This window comes from Hydra vulgaris, chromosome 01 (assembly GCF_038396675.1).
Source record: "Hydra vulgaris chromosome 01, alternate assembly HydraT2T_AEP".
NCBI lineage: Eukaryota > Metazoa > Cnidaria > Hydrozoa > Anthoathecata > Hydridae > Hydra > Hydra vulgaris.
Genome location: NC_088920.1, coordinates 73,991,060 through 74,016,530, shown reverse-complemented (window position 1 = coordinate 74,016,530; position 25,471 = coordinate 73,991,060). Strand labels below are relative to the sequence as shown.

The following is a 25,471-nucleotide window of genomic DNA, read 5'->3' as shown; positions in this document are numbered from 1 at the left end:
GCACAATGCTAAACTAATTAAAACTTTTATAGTGTTCTTCAACCTTAAAACTGGGACAATGGCTGCCCTATATATTAATGAATTTGTATTTTATATTTTTCAGATAATATATCAAGTTAAATTGTTATTTATTTATTACTAATCTGTATTCTGGGTTGCTTAGCCTACTGCTAGTATATTATAATCCAGTATTATTTATTCAAATTGAACAAATTATGGGTCCCAGTTTATATACATTTTTTAAAGCGTTATTTTTTGAACGACCCTACACTGCTCTTTTATTTGATGTTTTTAGTTAAGGTTAATTTTACTTTAGATTTTACTTTTTTAACCACACTTTTCAGCAGGTTTACATGAAACTGTTAAAAACAAACAAAAAACCAAATCTTTTCTTTTGTTTTTCATCTTTTTTCTGAAAATTTAAAACGTTCAAAAATCAAGGGAGTCCTGAACTTTAAAATAAAGTAACATATAAAAACAATAAATATATAAAGGTAACAAATAAAAATGCAACTGAAGGAAGTTAAACAATTATTTAATGATAAATAGCTAAATATTTATTAGAAAAATTTAATACAATTTTATAGAAGTTACAAAGAAGAAAAAATTATTCTTTTATTTAAAACAATACTTTTTTCTAGATGTACACCTCAATTGTTAATGTTTATGTAATGATATAGATAAAAGTTCTTGTTTTGTATTTAAAGTTAACTTATTTTATTTGAAGAAATAAAAGAATTTTTTGAAGCTTAATGAAGGCAGGATTGGCAATAAAAAACCTGCCCAATAAAATCTACCTAAAAAAACCGAATAAAACCCAGGCAATGAACTATTATAACCAACGATTTTGAAAACATAGACATATTATAGTAGCTATAAAGGAAAATTTTTTAATTCAAATGCAGTATTTTTAATTAAATGTTTTTTCACAATTATATTTTTGGTAACCAAATAAATTAAAAGATTCATTCAATAAGATTTTTTAGTTTGATACATTTTGATAAAAGTTATTATATTTACGATATACTTTTTACAAAGCCAACAAACTATTTTTGATACTGACTATATATTTGTAGAAGCTTTTTTGCCTTTTCACTTCTCTCATAGTTTATTTCTAACTTTTGAACAAATAAAACTAAACTAGGAAAATATTCTTTTAACTAATGTTGAAATAAATTTGCAAAATCCTGCAAGCAATTTTTACTGAACTGATTTTTTGTTTCTTGGGTTAATGATAAGCCACCAATCACTCCACATTATTGTCGATGTAATTTGATCATTTACATCTTAGTATAAAACCTATCACAGTATATTAATTTAAGCAAAATCAACCAAGGTACAAAATCAGGATAAAGATTGTTAAGCCATTTTCTGCCTTGCCTTTATTTTTAATCGTTCGATTTTTACCTTTAAAAAAAACTTATTTTTATTATTATTTAATCCTATTTTTAATTATTAGTTTTCTTTAGGTCTATAAAAACATATTTTGTAAAACTTTAATTTAACAAAAGTTACATACTTGATTCTAAAACAACACCAAGTATTTTTTAAGAGTTAAATTTGAAGACTATTAGCTTTTCTAAATACGGCCTGATTTTCAATGATATAGAATTGATATTGTGTATGATGACATCAGCTGTTGCTTCTTACAAGGGTTTTGACAAACTTATAAAACTAACAGATGCCAAAAAACTTGTTTCAACTTGAGATAATGGTCAAGCTATCAGAGCAGATTTACTAACTTTTAAATCATTATTTGGAAATATATTACTACAACTTTTGTTCAAATATTTTTACAGATTGAGATTGTCTTTTTTATCTTTTATGTTATTCATCCCAAGGCTGAGAGAGCCACTACAGTCAAGGAAGCTACCGTATAGTTTTTAAAACCCTATTTCAACTCTCAACTTCAAAACCTGAATCTTTATAAAGAAGGCCGCCACATGGAGAAACAAGTTTGTTCATCTGAATTTCAAGTTCAAATTTAAAGTTCAATTGAAACTTCTGTTACTTCCTCCCATTATCCAACTTTCTTTTTACCATTTCTCATTGACATTTTTTATTATAAAATTATTATTTTTAAATCAAAATTAAATCAATACATATAGGTTTAAAATTAAAAATTTTTTTTATAATAGTTTTAAACTATGTTTAAAAATCTTTTTCAAAATAATTTGAAAAATTCTTGTTATAAATTATTAAACAACGCTATGTAAAATATATTTTAAATAACTATATTAATTTTCAATATAATTAAACAAAAAAACAAAAAAAATACAAATTTAACAGATACCAAATAAAAATAAAACCCAAAAAAAAAACAAATTTACCCAATAAAGCCCAAAACTACCTAAAAAAAGCCACTGGGCCGGGTGTTTTTAAAAAAACCAAATTTTTGCCAACCCTGAATGAAGATCCTGCTCTCAATAAATATTCAACAAACTTTGCTAATAAGGTTTTTATATTAACAATGCACATAGAAACCTATTTGTTGCAAATTTTTTTAGAATATAGTAAATGTTTAGTAAATTTAGATAAACCAATTATTAAAATTACCTTTATATGCAGAAAATCCTGAAAACATTTCTGGTGGATTTGAAGTCTCTAAATGATATTATAAAGTTCTCTTTTAAAAAAAAAACTTTTAAATTAAGTTTAGATGTGAAGCTAATCCAAATAAATCTTTAATTTATGCAAACTATTTTTTTCTTTTTTTTTGTTACAAATCATTTCTTTACAAATTTTTGCAGCTTCAAATTGTTTCACCATTACTAGAATTTTAAATTTTATAAAAGTAATATGTAACATGATGTTTTGTTATCAAATTAAATAAACATCTTTTTTTAACCTTTTCAGCTCATTATGTTGGGTGAATAAAAAAAAGCAACTGCTTTTACTCAGCGCTTTTAGACTTATTGGTAATATACATTTATGTGAATACATTTATCCATTTTGCTCCAACTTTTATTCACGTAAAGCGTAACAGTTACTTCAAAAATGTCGAGTAAAAGCAATTGCGTCGTTGAACAAAAGAATTTCTTTTCAAACAAGTTTACAAGTTATATATTAGTAACTTATATTAACATACAAGTTAAGGTATAATTTTTGTGAATATTTAAGTTTTAAGCTTCACTCATCGCTCTTAAAAAAATAAAGAACAGTTTAAAAAAAATTAGAAACTACTCAGTTAAAAGTAAAATTAAGAGGAAGAAAAGGGAAAATATATTCCCGATATTTTACCTAAACAAATTTCTGCAATTTTAAAATAAGACTTGGATGATCTATGCATATAATTCAAGTCATACTTTAACATAACGATTTTGTTGTGATTTGCGCATTTAATGTTCAAACGTTGCAAAATAAATGGTTAACTATCTTTAATGAAGCTAACATTTTAGTTTAACTAGGAAGCCAAGAAAAATAAAAGTAAGCAGAACTAAAAAAACATTAATAAATTTATATTCCATTAGAGAAAATAAATTATAACTAAAATATTATTAGTAATTTATTTACTAATAACCCGTATTACAGGTTGCCTACTGCTATTATAATTTAATTCTGATAAAAAACATGATTTAATTTAAAACTACACTATCAAAAATATACTATTTTATTCTAATAAAAAAATAATTAACTTTTAATAAATAAAATAGATAAATTAACTTTTTTATATGTTAGTGGCTTACTTTTTTTTTTTTATACAAATGTCGAGAAAAACAATTTGTTTATATCAAATGTTTAGAAAAATGTAATATTAAATTTAACTATTCAATATTAAAAAAAAAAAAAAGAAAAGAAAGAAAATAAACATTTCCTAGCAGTAATAATAAAAAATGAGATAAATAATATTTAACTCGTTTTCTGGTAATTAATATTATTGCAGTAATTTAAGAAAGCTAATGTCTTAAAAAATTAAAGAAATAAAGAGAATTTTATGACGTCAAGTTTACAAAAGGCTAAAGCGTTAAGCATTTTTTTATTTAAAACAAGGCCAGCATTATTGGATGTTACTTTTTTAAAGATATTAATTTGAAACATACTTTTTATGAACAGAGCAAACAAAAATAAAATGTAGTACTTTAATGAATGACAAAACATAATATGGTCTCAAGTAAGAAACTTGTTAGTCCAATAAAATTAACTGGAAACACAACACATAAACTTCTTTCAGTGATTTAAAAATTTACATTTGCAAAATTGTAAACGCTGCACCATCATTTTGTAACAGGGGCTAGAATAAAAGGGCTAATATTTACTTTCTCATTAACTAAAATTATTAAGAAAATGATAGATATTGATATTACAAACTTTGAATAGATGGGTAGAAAATAAGGGTAGAACGATATCAATTTTAATAAGTTCTAGCAGCATTTGATTTTTCAATTTTTGTTATAAAAACTTAAAAGGGTAATATTAGATAGATGACCTAAAGGAATAAAATATTCTTCAGGTATGTCACAAATAAGTTTACAATACTATTAAATTATAATTTAATAGTATTGTAAACTTATTTGTTATAATATGTTTTATAATACTAATAAACTAAATTATAGAAAGTTATATAATGAAAAATTTATGAAATTTTGCAATTATTTATAAACAATTATTAGAGTTAGTTCAGGGTTAGGGTTAGGGTTCTTGTTATAAATTATTAAATAACGCTATGTAAAATATATTTTAAATAACTATATTAATTTTCAATATAATTAAACAAAAAAACAAAAAAAATACAAATTTAACAGATACCAAATAAAAATAAAACCCAAAAAAAAAAACAAATTTACCCAATAAAGCCCAAAACTACCTAAAAAAAGCCACTGGGCCGGGTGTTTTTAAAAAAACCAAATTTTTGCCAACCCTGAATGAAGATCCTGCTCTCAATAAATATTCAACAAACTTTGCTAATAAGGTTTTTATATTAACAATGCACATAGAAACCTATTTGTTGCAAATTTTTTTAGAATATAGTAAATGTTTAGTAAATTTAGATAAACCAATTATTAAAATTACCTTTATATGCAGAAAATCCTGAAAACATTTCTGGTGGATTTGAAGTCTCTAAATGATATTATAAAGTTCTCTTTTAAAAAAAAAACTTTTAAATTAAGTTTAGATGTGAAGCTAATCCAAATAAATCTTTAATTTATGCAAACTATTTTTTTCTTTTTTTTTGTTACAAATCATTTCTTTACAAATTTTTGCAGCTTCAAATTGTTTCACCATTACTAGAATTTTAAATTTTATAAAAGTAATATGTAACATGATGTTTTGTTATCAAATTTATATCCTTATACATATTTTACATACAAATATATAATAAATACAACCCTCGGAATTATGGTCGGCATTGGGCAATAACAACCTAACTGCCAACCTTAAAGTGTTTGAGTTCGGCATAAAATTGCCAACCTCGTCTCTATGTTTTATGGTTAGACCTTTGTATGGAATTTTTTTTGCCAACCTGATGCCGACCTTTAAATGATTGAGGTCAGCAAATTATTGCCGCCCTCATTTTTCCTAATACTGAGTGCTGATAAATATAAATAAAAATTTAACTACAACTTTGGTAGTACTGGGCTTGTAATTTGTTTCGCCATAGCAGTCTTCTTTGTCAAGTTTGGTGTTTCGGAGGTAAAGAGTGGCGAGGGTTGTAACAATGATACAAAATGTCATTGTATGTCAACCTTTAACTTATCCTTACAATACCAAAAACATTGTACTTATTTATGGTAGGCAATTTATCTAATTTAAATCCCATTAATCATTTGCTTTGTAAAACTATAAACAGAGGTTTCTAATCAGTACCAACATCACTAGCAGACAACAGAGAAAAGCCATAATAAAAGCGAACATGCAACGTGTTTTAAACTGTAATTTTGTTCTTTTACCTTCAGGTATGTTGTTTCTTAAATAATATGTTCTCTAGTATTAAATACATTCGGATATAACATGAAACTTGACAAACAAGGCCACTATGCGGAGAATTAAGTATAGCATGGCATTATCAGTGGCAAAAATTTATGAAGAAAAAGGATTTATTAAAACTTTTTTTGAAATAAGGACATTGGTTATTACATATTCTGCACCTTATTAAGTTTTAGTAAAAAAATAAAAACATTGTTTTCACTTTTCCTGGTCTATTTGTAGCTATAAAGTTTATAATACTATAAAAATAATGTCACTGTCAATTATTAATTTTGAAAAACATTATTAATAATGGGTATTTTATGAATTACTAAAGTTCTATATTAAAATATTGACAGTTATGTTAATTCAAGCTAAACTTTATTTATTTGGATAAGAATCAAACATTTTTTTCATAATATTTTTTTAAATGTATCATCATCAACAAGTCTTTTTTTTAACTGGTTATATTTGAAAAAAAAAAAGTTCTTTTTTTTTTACTCAACAGAAAGGAATAAAATAAAATAAATAAAGGAAAAATCCAAAAATAAAATTTTAATTCTAAAGGGATCCCCAAGTGCCAAGACAAGTTGTGTTCATATCATAGAGTTACATTAGAAAATAAGTTGAAAGGTAATTAAACTTTCCAAAACAAATTATTGAATGAGATATTAACAAAATATCATAGAGAAAATCATTAAACTTTCCAAAACAAATTATTGAATGAGATATTAACAAAATATCATAGAGAAAATCATTAAACTTTCCAAAACAAATTATTGAATGAGATATTAACAAAAGCATTTGTTGTTTTGCCATTGTACTTCCGGTTGAGAGTCTACCTTTAGGCACTCAAGTTTGCATAGTTTTTTCCATTAAAAAACATCTGCTTTCAATAATAAATATTTGTGCTCATCACAGAATTTCTCAGTTCAGCTTTACACAATCCGATAGAGGTTCTTCTCTCCATTTTATTTTGCGGTGGTTATAAAAAACGTTTTTGTTTTTTGTTCAGCGTATCATTAAGTGTTTGAGTTAGAACGAACTTGCATAATAAAAATAGCAATTAAGCAAAGCAAACTTTAAAATGCATGAGAGGAATATTTTTCATAGAAAATAAGTTAGCAAACATTTTACATACAACACCAAGTAAAATATAATTCAATTTTGAAAGAATTAAAAATCCTTCTTTTTTTATTAAATTCAGGAAACTACTACTTTAAAAAGTATATATTATATATATATATATATATATATATTTATATATATATATATATATATATATATATATATATATATATATATATATACTTATATACACACATGAAAAAAGGAAAAAGTTTTTTATTTTTTATATGATTATCTAAACTCTCAATAATTCACAATAGACTCACAATAATGTCACAAAATATTTGAACTTACCCAAAATAGAATACAAAAGAACAGATTCTTTATTGGGATTTTTTGAAGGATTCAGGTTAGCAAGAAGCATTAAAAAACTATTTTGGTTTTTATTGGCTAATCCACAAATCATTGATAAACAACTCTTCAGCCTATCGTTGGCCATAATCTCATCACTACTTAAATAATTATATGCATATACAGATGCACAAAATTCCATTATTGACAAATGTGTATACTGATAATAACAACCCAGATCACTTTCAACCTTTTCTATAAATCCAAAAAGATTGTCATCATTTTTATCAAGGTCACTTATAAAATCTTGAATTTCTTCTTTGGAAAAAACTATTTTATTGTTAACAAACATTTTATATGCAAATTTACAAATATTTAAAACAAATATTTTATTGGAACTGCCTTCCATTATCTTGTATACCAATTTATTGCTTTTAATGATGCGTTTTTGCATAAAGTATGAAAAAATACTTGCATACAAATCTGTCATTGTTAAGAAAGAATTTGAATCTATTTTTTTTGAATCACTTATAACTTTACACATAAAAGATAAATAAAACGGAACAGATGCCATGGCTTTTGCAATAGGAGACTCCTTTAAAACTTCTTTTACAACTTCTTTTTTTTCATTCATAACATGATTTTCTATATAATAATTTATTCCATTTTCATTAAACCCCATAATTTGAATAGTTAACTTATCAATATATTCTGTATATATACTTTGGTATTGATCTATTGCATAAATTCTACCAGCAATTACATGTTTGTATTTTCGAATTTCTTTTAAAGCATTTACAATTGGATAGTTACAAGTCAAGCTTGGATTTAATAACTCATTGAAATATTTAAACTCATCTAATCCATCAATTATAAACAGTGCAGTATGACTACTAATGTTAAAGTCATTAACAATATCTTTGTAGAAAACATTTAGTAATTCATTCATATTAGAAATATATGGATATTGATTAAGCCTCCTGCATTCCAAATAAAAAACAAGTTCAACATCTTTCCAAATTAACATATTTGACCAATCGAGCAAGCATTTTCTAAGCAACCATGTTTTTCCAATGCCAGCTATTCCAGATATTAATGTTACTGATTTTTCGTTCATAAATACTTTACTATATGGAATCGGTGTATAACTCATTTGCTTTTCAAGAAATCTTTTTCGTTCAACACTAAAAGCTGCATCCATTTGAGTTTTTACTGCATCAACAATACATAGATCAACAAACTCATGCATTAGATCAACATTTGAAGATGCTTTATTTGGTGGTTGAAGTTCACTAACTTCCCCATAATGTTTAAGATAATACTTTTTTAGTTCAGCACACACCGTTGACAAATCTAAATAAACAAAAAACTTTTAGTTAAGCCATCATCAAAAGATAATACTTTTTTAGTTCAGCACACACCGTTGACAAATCTAAATAAACAAAAAACTTTTAGTTAAGCCATCATCAAAATTTTGCTTATGTTCATGTTCATGACAATGACGATGATGATCACTATTACTAAAATTTTATTTAGACATAAAATAGCTAGAATTATTTACTTGTGTAATTATTAAATAGTTATATAAATAAATACTTACAAAATAGTTATAAATATGTACTTGACATAAAGATTCCTATAAATTCCTTTAACTTTCTTATAAATCTAATGGATCTAAAAAATTCTTGTTAATCTTATTGTTATTGATTTATAAATGAAGTTGCTCAGGGTTAAAGTAATTATATTTAACCTATTTTCTATTTGTTTTTTTGTCTGAAAAAGTTTTTACTTCAAACAAACTTCTTATAGTAATATTAAAGAATAAAGTAAAGTTAAAGTACTAAAATTTCTCAAGTACTAAAATTAATTTTTATGAATTTGATATTTATTGATAGTTATAAAAATTAAAGTTACATAAAATATTTTATATCTCTAATTAAAGTTGTGACAAAATTCTTACATAAGAATAAAGTTGTTAGCTCCAATAAATTATTTAGTTAAAATTGATTAAAAATTATTTAAAATTAAAAGTTGGCTTCAGCAATGGTGAAGCCAACTTTTTAAATCCATGTTATCATGGTGAGGCTCTATATTGACTTTCCCTAACAACGTTTAAAAAGGTCAAGTAAAATCATTATTGCTTCTGTTGCTTTAAAAATAGATACTTTTCACTGCAACTCCTCTGCAGCTTGAAATCTGGAGATTATTGTGAATGACTTTAAAGATTTAACTAAACTCATTTAGAATATATACTTTTTTTTATACAAAGTTCATGATGTTTAATAGCTGAAGGAAAGAAGCTGAATGGGAAGAAGTTGAAGTATAGTTACAAACTTTTAAATAATGAGAATTTTAAAGTTATTCTGTTTTTTTCAGAACTGAAAAATAACAATATGAATGATAAGGAAAGATTAAATTAGTTAACAAAAAATTAACATAAATCTATATTCCACAGGGTCTTTCAAACAAGACCTTCTAGCAAACTAGATCTAATAAATTTCTAGTTTTAAGAAGAACTGGTGTTGTTCATTGTTTAATTTTACAATAAAAACTTAAATAATCCTTTGTTTGTTGTTGGTTGTTTTTAATTTTTTTAATTTTTATAGCCTGTTTCTTTTTTGAAAAGAACTTAGATCTCAAAAGACTGGTAAAGTATTTTTTTAGTACATTTCTTCTTTAGTAAAGTGTTTCAGTTTTGTCTTTAGTCTTTTTGGAACATTTTAAGCAAGTACTGGTTTATTTTTCAGATCAGTTAGAAGGAGCTGAAGGGTATTTTAGTAAGTTAGATTCAATTTATTATTTATAGATTAAGACTATTGTTTGTAGAAGGTATGATAAGAACAAAATTTTTAAGACAGACAAGGGCGACTTAAGCAAATTTCATCATTTAGATTATTTTTAAGTAGAAATTCCATATACGTTACACAAATCATTGTTGCAATTGCAATTTTATTGTTTTTTAATTATGTAAAAGATTTGATAGATAACTTAAAAATAATAATATCAAAGAATAAGAAATGTTTTTATTAAAGCTTATATTCGTTTTGTTCTATTGCTCCAATCTCGATTTTTATTTTTAAACGGACAGATAGAACTCAGTAAGTTCTTAATATTTGTAGATTTGAGAGCAGTAAGCTTCTTTTTAATATTTTTAAATCTAGATTAAATCATTGAATATGTTTCATATAAAGCATTTTAATATTTTTTATCATTAAGGTGTGGTAACATCATTATCATATTCCATGCGGTCTGCAAGCAAATTAGAGCTGATAAATTTTTAGAATTCAAGAAGAATTGACGTTATTCAATATTTAATTTTACCATAAAAATTTAAATGTTTGTTTGTAGTTGGTTGTTTTTATTTTTCTAATTTTTATAGTCTGTTTTGTTTTTTTGAAGTTAGTGCTAAAATGACTGGTAAAGTAGTTATTTTTTTATTAGTACTGTGCAACTTCTTTTCGGTTCAGTTTTGTCTTTAATCATTTTAAAAATATTTAAGCAGGTTTTGATTTATTTTTTATAGCAATTGGAAAGAGCTTTTTAGTAACTTACTTTATTGTTATTTTTTGTATTTAGAAGAATTAATACAAGTAAACATTTTTAGACAAATTGATTCTGATTTGAGTAAGCTCACTATTAGGTTTTATTTTAAGTTGGAGATTTATTTATGTATTTAAGACAAAAAGTTTTATAAAATAAGACTGTTAATTGTGGACATGTAAGTTTATATACATAAATTTACATAGATTTCAGTGATATAAGGCTTAAATAAGTTTTTAGAAGAAATACGATCAACTTAAAATAAATTGCTACTTTAGTAAAATGATTGGAACTAGGCGAGCTAAAATTGTCATCAAAATGAAAAAAATTGCTGCTTGTCAAGAAGAAATAAATTTATACCTATACTAGAACATCATAGTTAGACAAGTTGACAGTAATTATCATATAATTGAAAAAAATAAAAAGTAATAGTGATATAAAGATCTGGTAAACCAAATCTTTTTATTAATTTTGCCTGAAACACAATATAGTATTGTGTGGTAAAAAAAAAGTGCACAAATTTATTTTCAAATGTTATTAATTGATAGTTTATGTTTTCATGTGTAATAAAGTAAATGTTTATAGTTTATAAAATATATTATGTTCAAGGTAATAAATGTTTATATTCTGTTTTCTTGTTCCTTAAAAGCGGTGTTACTTAGCAGCGCGTAAAGCAATATTGTTATTCTTGCCAGTCAAGAGATGTTACTAAGTTGCGGTATTACTTGGCACCATTTAGGATGGTCTTAATTTCTGTAAATTATTTTTTACTTAAGACACTTTGGAACTTAGACTTAAAATACAAATAGAATTTGTAAAGCTACATAATTTTTTTTTTTTCTTTTTCTTTTTTTTTTTAAAAGTTAGCAATTATAATTTCTTGGACTCATCAGATGAGTGCTAATATTTATATTTTATTTAAAATTCAACCTTATGTTTATCTACATTTTATTATACTCAACTTTTTGTTTCTAATTACTTTCAGATATTCTACGATACCACGACTGATAAGCTTAGGACTATTATAACAACAATTTTATTATTACTTTTTATGTCTATTATTAATTAGACTATTATTAGATTTGTTATATGTATTTTAGTTCTATTATTATTCTTTACACTTGTTTACAAATCAAAGTTCATTCAACTTTCATATAACTTATTATAATTACCCTAAACTTAAATGATTCTTTTTTTTTTTTTTAACTGTCATTGGTTTATTAGTTTGCTTACTATTGAAAAATAAGCTTTAATTTAGTAAATTTATGTGATATGAATCTTACAGGATTAATCATTATATAATAGTTATGAAGAAATTGGATCTAAACTATTGAATTAAAAATTATTTTGTTTAGTCGTAATATTTAAAAACCTTTTTTTATTAGTTAATTAGGTTATAGCTAATTTGCACTTACTTATATTTTTTTGTCATTAAAAGCAATAGCTTATGAGTTGCTGCATTTAATGACAAAAACAAAAAAAATTAGTTGCAAAAGTTATGATTATAATAATTTATTGTAACTTTTTTATTAAAACACAGTGTCTTTGAAACACAATCTGTCTCCTCTCTATTTAACAAAAGTTTATTAGTAAAGGAGAAATTTATTGGAACACTCTGTTTTTACTACGCTGTATTTTTTGGTACAATAATTGTATTGAATAAAATACAATAAATGTATTTTTTGGTACAATAATTGATAATGATATATACTTTACGGGTCCCTAATTTATGAACACAATAATAAATATGCAAAATGATGATTTACTTTATTAATAAACTTAATTTTTCTAAAACACAATAATAAATATGTAAAATAATGCTTTTGTAGTTTAATATGATCATTTTCCTTTTTACTTCTTCTTCTTTTTAAGTATTGGTAAGTTGTTCTTGGCTTTTCTTCTCTGGTGCTCGCTGTTATTAAAAAGAACCTAATAAATTAAGTTATGTCGTCTTTACTATGTTCCAAGACAAATAAAAGCAAGCAAAACCAAAAAGTTAATTTAAACAGATAGGGATGCCATTGTCCCAAATTTTATAGAGGAGAGCACAATGCTTAACTAATTAAAACTTTTGTAGTGTTCTTTAACCTAAAAACTGGGACAATAGCAGCCCTATCAGGGTTGGACAGGAAGGCGTGCGATTTCACGCGATAGTATGACCACACAAACAGTTTTTATTTTTAAATCATTTTGAAAGCTTGACCGCGGCCGTTAAAATGCTTTGTTTACATTTTAAAAATGCGCCAAAAAAAAAAGTATCTAAGCTATGAGGAAACTTAAAAAAAAACTTACATGATTATTTTATATTTAACTTATTATTTTATATTTAATATATATACATATATATTAATAAACCTATATAATATATTTATTTTTTTAATTTATAAAGTTATGCATATTTTATGATTATAAACGCTTATAAACTAATTCTATAATTTATTCTATAAACGTCGTTCATAGAAAATCTAAACGTTTTTCGATGACGTATTTCTCACAAAAAATACAATTTAGTTATTTTTTCTTTTGTTTTTACTACGAAGAATTGTTAAGAATCTTTTTTTGTTAAATGCGCGTATTTATTAAACAATCATTAGAAGTGAGTTGTTACTTTTTTTAAAAGAGTTTCGTATAATATTATAAAAACATTAGCAACGATAAAAGTTTAAAAGTTCCAAACGTAATTATAAACTTAATTTAGCGTTTTAGTTTGTTATTTATTTTAGTCAAGTATTTTTTCGTTTTTTTTTATTTTAGTTTCAGTTAAGTTTTTTTTATTTTTCATTATTTTCTTCTACGAAAATTTCTTTTCTTTTTTCAAAATAAATTTTGTTTAAGTTTATTTATTTAAGATAAAAGTTTCTTAAGTTAAGATAAAAGTTTTTTGGCGCATTATTAAAATGAAAACAATTTAATGTAAAAGTAAGCAAAGTCTTAACAGCCGCGGTCAATTTTTCAAAATGATTTAAAAACAACAAATATTTGCGTGGTCATATTCGCACTCCAAATCGCACGCCTTCCTGTCCAAGCCTGCCCTATATATTAATGAATTTGTATTTTATATTTTTCAGATAATATATCAAGTTGAATTGTTATTTATTTATCACTAATCTGTATTCTGGGTTGCATAGACTACTGCTAGTATATTATAATCCAGTATTACTTATTTAAATTGAACAAGTTATGGGTCCCAGTTTATATATTTTACAAAGTGTTATATTTTGAATGACCCTACACTGCTCTTTTATTTGATGTTTTCAGTTAAGGTTAATTTTACTTTAGATTTTACTTTTTTCAACCACACTTTTCAGCAGGTTTACATGAAACTGTTAAAAACGAATAAAAAACCAAATCTTTTCTTTCGTTTTGATCTTTTTTCTGAAAATTTAAAACGTTCAAAAATTGAGGGGGTCCTGAACTTTATTTGGCTGTATTTTATTGACTAATGGCAAAAGTAAAATAAAATTTAGAGAAATTAGTCTTAATAAATTGGGTCAATTGTCTGATACTTTGTTTAAAGTAAAAAATTTGTTAGAATACTCATATTAAAATAAAATAATATAATAACAAAAATATTAAAGTTTTCATCGTGAAAAAAAAAATTTTTTTTGTCTGCAAAAAGCAAGATTCCATTCAGAAAATAGGGTATTGATCTGTTTATGCTGTTACAGTTAAGGCATAAAAATATGTATTTTTAGGGAAAAAGAAAAAAATAATAATAATAACAAGGAAAAACAAGAATAGGAGAAGAATGTTTAATATGTTTGTTTTTATTATATTTTTTTTGCTGATAAAAAATACAAAACTGAGAAAGGAGATATTGCTCTTCTGGTTAAAGTATACTTATTACATATAAGGCATAAAAGAGATGAAACAAACATGAACTGGATGATTAACGATGTTAGAAGATCTGGAATACAGGAGAATATCTATGCCGAAGTTACAAACAGGTCACGCTATTCGAATAGAATATGCAATATGATAAAAAATCTATTCAAGAACAAGAAAAGACTTTTTCTAAAAAAGATATTGTTTAATAGTACTGACTCAACTTCGTTAATAACAAATTTGTTCATTATAAAAAATATAATTTTTTTGAATCTTGAAATTTTGATATCGATGGAGGACAGAGATATTCAAAGATAATGATGAGTTTACTTGACCATCTAGCATTAGATTTACAACCAAGGAATCAAAAGTACACGTGGTAGCAAAGTGATCATACTAGGCTTATTTGAAATTGTAGAGAACCATCGAAATTTAAAAATACTCTTTCAACTCAATCAATTGAAGGTTACCTTGGCCTCTTATTTCAACATCAAACTTGAATTATCTGATAATACCTTTTTTTTTTGTTTTAACTTGAGCAATTTAAATTTTTTCTTTATCTTATTTTGATAAGCAATGCAAAACCAATAAACTTTTTTCTAAAATATAAGGTCATGATGGAAAGTAATTAAGTTGTAATTGTAATTAGTGTAAATAACTGTATTTATATATAAACTATTGTTGTGTTGCGACAGAAGGAACGTTGTGAGTGCGTCACTTATTACATTGCAGGCCTTCCCAGGAGAGGCGTGCGGTCGGTCGCTTTGAGTGACCATGCATATATATATATTTTTTGAGAGTTTGGCCACGGTTTTTTAGCATATATTAATGACGCATTTTTAAAAAGGCGCTGAAAAAACCTAACTAAATTGTCGTATTATTTTATTAATTTTATTCATAATTTATTCCTATTATTAATATAAAAATATGAACATAAAAATGAAATATATATATATATATATATATATATATATATATATATATATATATATATATATATATATATATATATATATATATATATTTATACTTATTTAAAAATTTTTTTTTTTTCTTATTACAATTTTTTTTTTTTATGTCTAGTAAACATTAAAAAAAAATTTATTTGTTTATATTTATTTTTTATTTATTTATATTATAATTATTTATAATATATTTTTAGGTGTTGATTTTTTCAGCAACGATATTTGAGACAAGTCGAAAAAATAAACAGAAAATGTGACCGAAAACTTTTTTAATTTATTTTGAAAAATATGCTCTGCCGACGCGGGATGCGAACCCGGGTCTCCGCGGCGCTGTGTAATGTCTTAACCGAATGAGCTAATTGTTCATATCCTTATCAAGAACCTTGTAGATAATAATTCTTATAGAACTTAGAAGTTATTTTTTGTAAAAAGACATACTTATGCGAAAAAATTTAAAATTAGAAAAAAAAATATGTAAAATAAAAAAAAAAAAATTTTGTTATAAGAAAAAAAAAATTCAAAAAAAATATATATATATTATTTTTATGTTATTATTTCCTTATTAATGAAAAGAATAAATTATTAATAAAATTACAAAATAATACAACGAATTTAATTTGATTTTTTCAGCACCTTTTTAAAAATGCGTTTTTAATATTTGCTAAAAAAGCGTGGCAGAGTTATCCAAAAAAAAAAAAATATCCATGTTCACTCAAGGCATGCGACCGCACGCCTCTCCTGGGAAGGCCTGCATTGTATATAACGTTTATAATGTTTATTATACCCTCGGGGGTATTTGCAAATGTATATATATTGAGCAAATATATTCACAAATAGTGTGAAAAAAACAAACATAGAACTAATATTACAAGCTATTTCGGCAATGAGTATCGTGATAAAGTTTGCAGATTTGGTGTCGCAATACGATGGTTCAGGTGAATTTTCAGAATGGATACAGAAATTGGAACTGGTTGCAAAACTTCAAAAAGTTGATGAGTTGCATGTGGTGCTCCCTTTATTTCTCTCTGGCGGAGCGTTTGCCGTTTATCAAGGTCTTAGTGATGAAATAAAAGAAGACTACAATGAAGTGAAAAATGCACTGACTACTGCCTTCTCTGCTTCTCCACTAACAGCATACGAAGAATTCGTAAATCGCCGCCTTAAAGAGAACGAGTCCATTGACGTATATCTCGCAGAATTAACGAGGCTGAGCAAGCTAATATTATCTCACGTAAGCGAAGAGTGGATAAGGTGCGCATTCATTCTCGGGTTACCTGACGAAGCAAGAAAACAGCTGCAAACTGCATGCTCAATATCAACAATGTCGATGTACCAGATCGCTGAAAAATCAAGAAGTTTGGTAATCTTACATCGTAAAGAATTGTGTTTTGTTAGTTGTGTGAACCCTGTTGCCATTCGTCCAAGGCAGGTTCCTCAAGGACGCGGTAAAAAGACCATAACTTGCTACCGTTGCGGAGAATATGGACATATCAGTCGAAAATGAAGCGAAGAAATTGACAAGAAGAGATGCTTTGTGTGTGGAATGGACAATCACCTGGCCCTGCACTGCTATAAAAAGTGTACGAACTCAAAAAACATGGAAGGGAAGCCACCCGTTTTTGTGCGAGCGGCTTTCCACAAAATTTAAAACCGCCAACTCTCTGCGTATATGTCAATGGAAGAAAAATAAAAGCATTGTCGGATACTGGATGCCCCAAATCCATTTTAAGTCGGGAAATTGTAAACGCAAAAAATGTCAAACACGCAACAGAAAAGGTTGTTATGATGAATGGAAACTCAATTGAAATAAAACACCAGATTGTTGTTAATCTTTCTATAAATGATACCACCATCGATTTGGAATGCCTGGTGGCAGACATTGTTCGATGTTTGCAGTACTAAACTTCGCAACTGGAGAAAATTGGGAGAAAATCTTGAGATAATTGATTTAAAGAAAGCGTACCTGCAAATTCGTGTCGACGAAGCATTATGGAAATATCAAGTTGTGGAATATGAAGGGCAGCGTTACTGTCTAACAAGATTGGGTTTTGGTTTAAATGTGGCGCCCAGGATAATGACTAAAATCTTATAAAAGGTATTATCCTTAGATAAATTTGTCGAGTCTGGGACGGATTCATTTATTGATGATATCATTGTCAATAATAACATAGTGTCAAGTTGCAGAGTTCAAGAACTCTTAAAAAAATATGGCTTGGATTCTAAGTTGCCAGAAAAACTTGTCGGTGGTCGTGTGCTTGGATTGCGAGTGTACAAACGATGCAACCAAGTCCGTTGGAAACGTGATAACATACCCAAAGTTCCTGAAGGAAAAATGACACGTCGGCAAATCTTTTCTTGGTGCGGACAGCTGACCGGACATTTTCCAATAGCAAATTGGCTGCGCCCTTCGTGCAGCTATCTAAAAAGGGTTTTGAGTAGTTGTGGATGGGACTCCTTGGTGAACGAACATGTTGTTAAATTAGTAAGCAGTTTAAATGAAAGACTTACAAAGGAAGATGGGTTCATGGGTCGTTCATGGGTCATGAAACGTCAAAAACGTTTCTGAAGCAACAGCGTGGTGCGATGCAAGCAGTTTAGCTGTTGGCATAGTTTTGGAAGTGGCTGGGGAAATTATAGAAGACTGTTCGTGGCTGAGGAAACAAGATGATACGGCTCACATTAATCTTGCAGAGTTAGAAGCCGTGATAAAAGGTATTAATCTAGCAACAAAATGGGGATTCGAATGTATTACCATAAAGTGTGATTCGGCTACTGTTTTCGGTTGGTTGAGCTCCTTAATTATCGGTGACAAACCAGTTCGAGTACACGGTCTTGGAGAACCACTTGTCCGTCGCCGGTTGTCATTGATTGAAGACCTTGTGAAGGAGAGCAATATAAAATTAAAACTTTTCCTGGTAAAGCCAGCAAAAAACAAAACCGATGCTCTTACGAGGGTACCACAGAACTGGCTGCATTCAAACCATTCTGCAATGACAGCAAACATTGTACCGCCTGATGTAAAGTCGTTTCATAATCTTCATCACTTTGGAATCAATCGAACACTTTATTTGATGAAACAGACATATCCAAAGGAGAAAGTTTGCAGAAAAGATGTTGAATCAGCTGTGAAAAGTTGCGAAAGATGTTTATCGGTGGATCCTGCGCTATATAGATGGGAAGAAGGAAATCTTGAAGTTGGAAAGATCTGGCATCGATTGGCTATTGACATAACCCACTACAAATCAGAGATTTATTTGTCTATTATTGACTGTGGAAAAAGGAGCAAGTTTGCAATTTGGAGAAGGCTACAGAATAAGAAAGGAACAGTGTGCTTCCATTTAGAAGATATATTCTGAGAAAGAGGACCTCCATCGCAAGTTCTACTTGACAACAGCAAGACTTTTCGCTCAAAACTCGTTAGTGAATTATGCGCAGAATGGGGAGTGTCCATCCAGTATCGTTGAGCTTACAGGCCATCTGGAAATGGAATTGTTGAACGTCATCATCGCACAATCAAGCGTATGGCAGCCAGAAGTGGCAAAGACCCGTTAAAAATGGTATATTGGTATAACATAGCTCCCAGAAAAAATGGCGAGGAAACATCACTTCCCTACAAAGCTATATTTTCCTGTAATTGGAAACCACACACAACTTCTGCCAAAACTAACGTGGAAGTTCTCCACAACTATACTCAAGGACAAGAAGTATTTGTAAAACCACCTGACTCAAAATGTACGAGCAAATGGAACAGAGGAAGAGTCTCAGATGAAGGACAAGGAGTTTCGGTAGAAATTAATGGATTGCTGAGACACATGTCGGACGTCCGTCCTGTTCCCATTGCAGCTGACTTGACTATCAGAGAATCGGAAGAACCCATCGCGGATAACCTGAATCTCCGAAAATCGACGCGAGTGCGGAAGTTTCCGAATAAGTATGCGGACTTTGTGATCTAGAGATCAAGGGGTGTTGCAATTAGTGTAAATAACTGTATTTATATATAAACTATTGTTGTGTTGCGACAGAAGGAACGTTGCGGGTGCGTCACTTATTACATTGTATATAACGTTTATAATGTTTATTATACCCTCGGGGGTATTTGCAAATGTATATATACTGAGCAAATATATTCACAAATAGTGTGAGAAAAACAAACATAGAATTAATATTACAAAGGTCATGCTTGGTATTACATCAGTGCAAACATCTGTAGTAGTTCATAAAAACTTAAAAAAAGACACAGAACAGATTTGTTTTGTCTGACAAAAATGTCATCACAGTGAAAAATTAAGAACTATAGCTGCTGAATACAATCTAATAAATTGTAATAAGATTTTACAAAAATATATTTAGATTGTAAAAATACAATACGAATTTTATTAGTGTCGGTGAAGAAAATATATTACATTTTAAATTATTTTACACAGAATTTTGATATGAAGAAAATTGCAACTATTTTTACATTAATATGAATTAAAAAAAAAAAACAGTTTGTAAAAAAACACAACAATCAGAGCCAAGGGGGAGAATTACTTATAAAAAACCCCTACTGCATCCACTTGGTTAAAGGAAATAAATTAAAAAAAAAAAATTTGAATCCAATTATTAATTAAAATTTGCTTTTAAATTTTATTATTATAGCATTCAAAAAATACTACAACATACCATGTTTAGGTCCCCTCATTTAATAAAAGTTTTTAATTTTTTAAAAAAAGGTAAAAAAAAAAATAGGAAAAGATGCAGTTTTTTAATTTGCTTTTAATGGTTTCTATTTATGTGAACCTGCTGAATAAAAAGTATTAAAAAAAAAAAAAAAGTTACTTTCATTGTGAAACTCTAAAAAACTCAAAATTCCATTTGACATAAGGTTGCTCCTAGATGGTGATCAGTTCAAGCAGACCATAAATGATCTTATATTCACATATTGGAAAGCATTCCAAACTAAATGCAGAAATTACTGAAATGAAGAATATGGTAAACATCAATAAGAAAAAAACTAGACAAATAAGAATTTTTAGAGCACTTCAGAACAGTCAAAGTAAAAGGACAAAAATTAGTTGAACAAAAATTTACACAAAAATGAACTTTAGTAGATGGCATAAGAGTTGTTAGCTTTTTAGAGAAGCTTTTTTGAGCATTTATAGAAAAAAGAAAGAGAAGCAGCATTACGAGGATGTGACAATGATTGGAGGTTGGCTGCAAAAACAGCTAACTATGTTTACAATATGATTTTGTACATCATTTAAAATAGTAAGAGCATCATTTGAAGGTCTGCTCCAGATAAAATATATTTCAAAGGCGCAATAATGGGAAGCTAGACATAAAAAGTATACCAGGTGATGCATGTTTTACAACAATTAATTCAACTAATAATGAAGAAGGCCAGACTTCAGACCGCATATGGATTTGAAAATGAGACTTTCTTGAAAAAGACAATAAATTGCTTGAAATAGGCTAGTACAATAATTTTTCAACATGCCAAAACTTTAGAATGTTTTAAGATAATGAGTTGAAATTTTAGGAAAATCTTTTTTTCCATAAAACCTATGAGGGATGTAAATTTAAAGAAAATCTAAGATGGTAAACTTTCAAAAAATGGCTCATCTTATATGGAATGACACAAATATAAGAAAGACATAAATTTATAATTATCTATACATTTGTGTCAATACATTTATATAAATAATAATATAGATTTGTCAAAATCTAAAACCAAAAATACATTTTCTTTTTGTGATTAAATAAAAAATAATGCACACAAACTTAATATGCTTATTTTAGATGATAACAATATTTTTGATATATTAAAAATTATGTAGCGCATAAAATATATTGCTTTATTTTGCATCCTTTGTTAACTAACTCATAAAAAAATTAGCCAAAACATATGTAATTATAAATTTGCAAAACTACTTATATGTCTTTCAAAACTTCATGCAATAACTAATAGCATTGATAGCCAGACAAACTGAATTACACATAATCAAGTTCATTCCAATAGAAACTTTGATAACTGAAACAGCATCCAAAAAACCAGGTTGTTTAGTTTCATGTAATTCATCAAACACAAACACCTTTAACAAAGGAAAAAATAAAGAGTTACAAAAATATGTTTATACATATCAGTTATGTAAATGTGTAAATCAAATCAAATGTCCACATCAGTTAAAAAAAAGATAAATATCCAATATTAGTTCAGCAAAGTTTCAAGTTGACTCATATTTGCTTTATGTGCGGCCTGAATTTGGAAGCAAACAAGTAATCATGTTAACAATTATCTGTCAGACATCTTGTTACATGAAGTAAAGTTGGAGCAACCAACAAAAGAAAAAAGTAGCATTCTTGACTATTGACACCCATTAGATTTGGTATTGATTGATATTGCTTTGATTTTTATATTTTTTTTTTTTTTTTTTTTTTTGCATTACCCTTATGATAATCAGTATAATATATAAAGATAAATATAAAGTAAAATATATACCTATATATAGTAAAATATATAGATAGTACTTATTATATTACTGTATTTAATATTATTATTACTATTTTTACTATTATTATTGCTATTTATTTTCATTTATTTTTTATTAATTATTATTATTATTATCATTATTATTATACTATATTTATACCATCATAGGTCTTTACATGTCATCAGTTTATAACTGTTTCTAAATGTCCCGCACGATTGTATATATATGCAGTTATTATTAAAGTGAAAATATATTGATTTGATTTGATTTGGGAAGAGAAATACAGAAAAATGTGAACATGTAAAAATTTGGCAGTGATTTTATTTTTAATAAAATATTTAATCATTGTCAGTACAAAGTTCTTTTATTCTAGGTTGGTGTATTTTTACTCACAAAACTTTAAAAAACATAAAATTTAAACATAAATTAGTGTCAGATAAAAACAAAATAAACCAAATTAAAGCAAATTTAAGGGTAAGAGTTAAATTTCTTTACTTAATCAGCTACTTAGATCAGCTTTAGTAAATTAGGACACAGGGTAGTTTTTTTTTGTTTTGTTTTTTTTATCATTCCATTCTTGAGTAAAATTTATTTAAACGAATAAAAGTTTTTGATTTTTCCTAACTGACATTTTGAATCATTTTGATAAGAAAATATTCACAAAGTAAATTTAACTTTATTTTTATCTTTTGTCAAAGATGGTGCTTATATAAAGAAAAAGAAAAGATACATAAATAAATAAAAATGGTAATTAGGAAAAAATTAATGAATTTTAATAGAAAAACCAGTTTTTCATTATATTAAAAATTGTTAAACAATAATTACTTGTGATCTCGTCTACTATCCTTATTAGATCCATTCTTTTCATTTCATTTAGAGCTGTTTTTAACTCATTAAGAGTTGGATTGCAATTCATTTGAAACCATTTAGTTAACAATGAACGTGCTTTATCATCACTTTTAAATAAGCCTTGTAAATACTGGCCTGTAAATAATGGCTCCCTATTTTGATTGGATGAAAAGTTTTGTTTCGCAAACCACGGTGGTTTAATTTTAAGCACTTGCGGTCATTTATTATGCGCATGCGTTACTTTAAAAACAACAACAACATAGTAATTTTGATTTTTTTTTTGTAATGGTCTTTTACCGTAACCTAATAAAAAAGGTCATATCATTGCTTTGAAGATGTATAAATCAGATATAAACTATAAACTGATAAAATGTGTGGCCAAGGAAAACATATTTTATTTGAAATACTTAATTTATTAATTTTTATGTGATAAAATACGCAGGAAAGTCGAAAATTATTTTATGGTCATCCTTACTACTAAAACTTAATAATTAAGCATTTATTAGAATTTTTATGCTTTAAAGATATATATATTTTAAAAAAAGATGATTTTAACTTTATAATAAAAAAAAAATCAGAGTCCGGTTACTTTTTTAAGTTTAAAAATTTTGTACATCAAATCTTATATTTTAGCAATAAAAAAACACATAAAAATGTCACATGAAACAAAACTAAAAACATTATGCAGAATATGTGGAGAAAGTCTAGATAATGATAGTGTTCTTTTAACAAAACATATTGTCAGAATAGAATTTTGTTTTTTTATCCGAATCGATAAGGACCACCCAAATAAGCATCCTCAAAAAATGTGTTATAGATGCTTTTCAATATTAAGAAATATTGAAAAAGGTTCAAACACTGAATTAAAATTACGATCTTGGCCTGAAAATTGCAATGTAACTGAATGTGTTTGCTTCAAAGCCAATAAAGGAAGAAAAAAAAAGAAAAAGATAAGTGGAAGACCTTTAAGTATTAGTTATAGTGAAAATATTTGGACTAGACACAAAATAAATAACATGCAATCTAAACTTTTACCTCAAACAAAATTTAATCTTAAACTGCAAGATATTAACTTCACTTTAAACCCTCATGTGCATCTTTGTGTGTGTACTATTTGCAACGAAATTATGCATAAACCAATTATTATAAAAAACTGTCTTCATTCATTCTGTGCACCATGTCTATTACCACTTATAATTGGCAAACTAATAACAAAAACAAAATGCCCTAAATGTTCCTTTTCAATTCCAAGTGATGGGTTAATTTCATCAACCAATGTCATTGAAATGTTAGAAAATTTGCAAGAAGTATGCAAGCAAGGTTGTGGTAGATTGTTTAAAGTCAAACAACTGTCAGAACGAAAGAAACATCAAAAAACTTGTCAGACAACTCCAATATCAAGTTCAACAACATTATCAATATCATCGTCATCAACTTCACAAATAAACTTTTCAGATATATTCGCATTGGATTCAACAAGTGTTATACCAAGAAATATTGAAGATGCTGCTCTGCATGTAATAAAACAAAAAATGTCTCAAACAAAATCCAATGTAATTGAATTTCCGACAGGAGGACCAAGGGTAAGACTATCTTTACAAAAAAGGAGACTGTAAAATTACTATAACAAAACAAAAATGCTTTCAATTTTATAAAAGGAAACTATAGTATGATTTTTTGAATATTTTAAATAAATTACACAACATTTTAGCCCTTATGCTTCACATCAACACCAAGAGCCTACAAAGAAAGCTCAGATGTATGTTTACGCACAATTCGCAGACGACAATTACATCTAAAACATAATATGAGCAAAACATGTGGAGAAAGCATTAGTTCTACAATCAAGCAAACTGCTACTCTTTTGAATTCTTTTAATGAAAATGAAAAAGAAAATATTCTGAGCAAATCAAATATTTCAAAAGCCAAAATATCTGCTGAAGAAATGATCAGTTTAAAAGCAAACATGAGCAGTACTTATGTCAACATGAAAATATTATCTAGGTACACAAGATTGCAATTATTATATAGAAATCTTGAAAAGACAAATTCAATACTTTTAATAGTTATTGATAATAAAAAAAACATTATCATTTTAGGTGGTTGAAAAACAACAATGTAATTTGTGCGTCTAATGCAAAACAAATAAATGTGGCTAAGAAATGGTCATGTGATGATCTTATTGTTAAAAACGCTCCATTTATGGTTGAAAAAAAAGATTCAAAAGGTTCTTATGAAATCAAGGAATTGCCATGTGCATATATTGAAAATCTACAAGGACATATAACAAATGCACTAGATAGACTAGATACAAACAAATCTTTTTAAAAAAATACTTTAACATACTACAATAAATTAAATGCAATACTATAAAAACAAAAATTAATTTTTCTTGTTATAATTTTAGCAACAACCTCTTATTATACAACAAGATTAAAAACAACGAAATCCATATAAAAATAGGAGGTGACTATGGAGTTGATTCGTTCAAAATGTTTT

The 25,471-nt window shown here is 26.8% G+C and overlaps 1 protein-coding gene across 1 annotated transcript in view; it reads right to left on the bottom strand.

The window, feature by feature from the left end:
• Positions 1 to 23,204, bottom strand: part of LOC136075598 (uncharacterized) — a 76,360-nt gene extending 53,156 nt beyond the window's left edge. The window contains exons 1-4 of the mRNA XM_065789135.1: positions 22,949 to 23,204; positions 7,327 to 8,676; positions 5,011 to 5,058; positions 2,557 to 2,604 (exon numbers count right to left, since the gene is read on the bottom strand). Of these exons, the coding sequence (XP_065645207.1) occupies positions 2,557 to 2,604; positions 5,011 to 5,058; positions 7,327 to 8,676; positions 22,949 to 23,039 (1,537 nt within the window). The 5' untranslated portion in view covers positions 23,040 to 23,204. The remainder of the gene's footprint in view (positions 1 to 2,556; positions 2,605 to 5,010; positions 5,059 to 7,326; positions 8,677 to 22,948) is intronic.
• Positions 23,205 to 25,471: the final 2,267 nt, after the last annotated feature.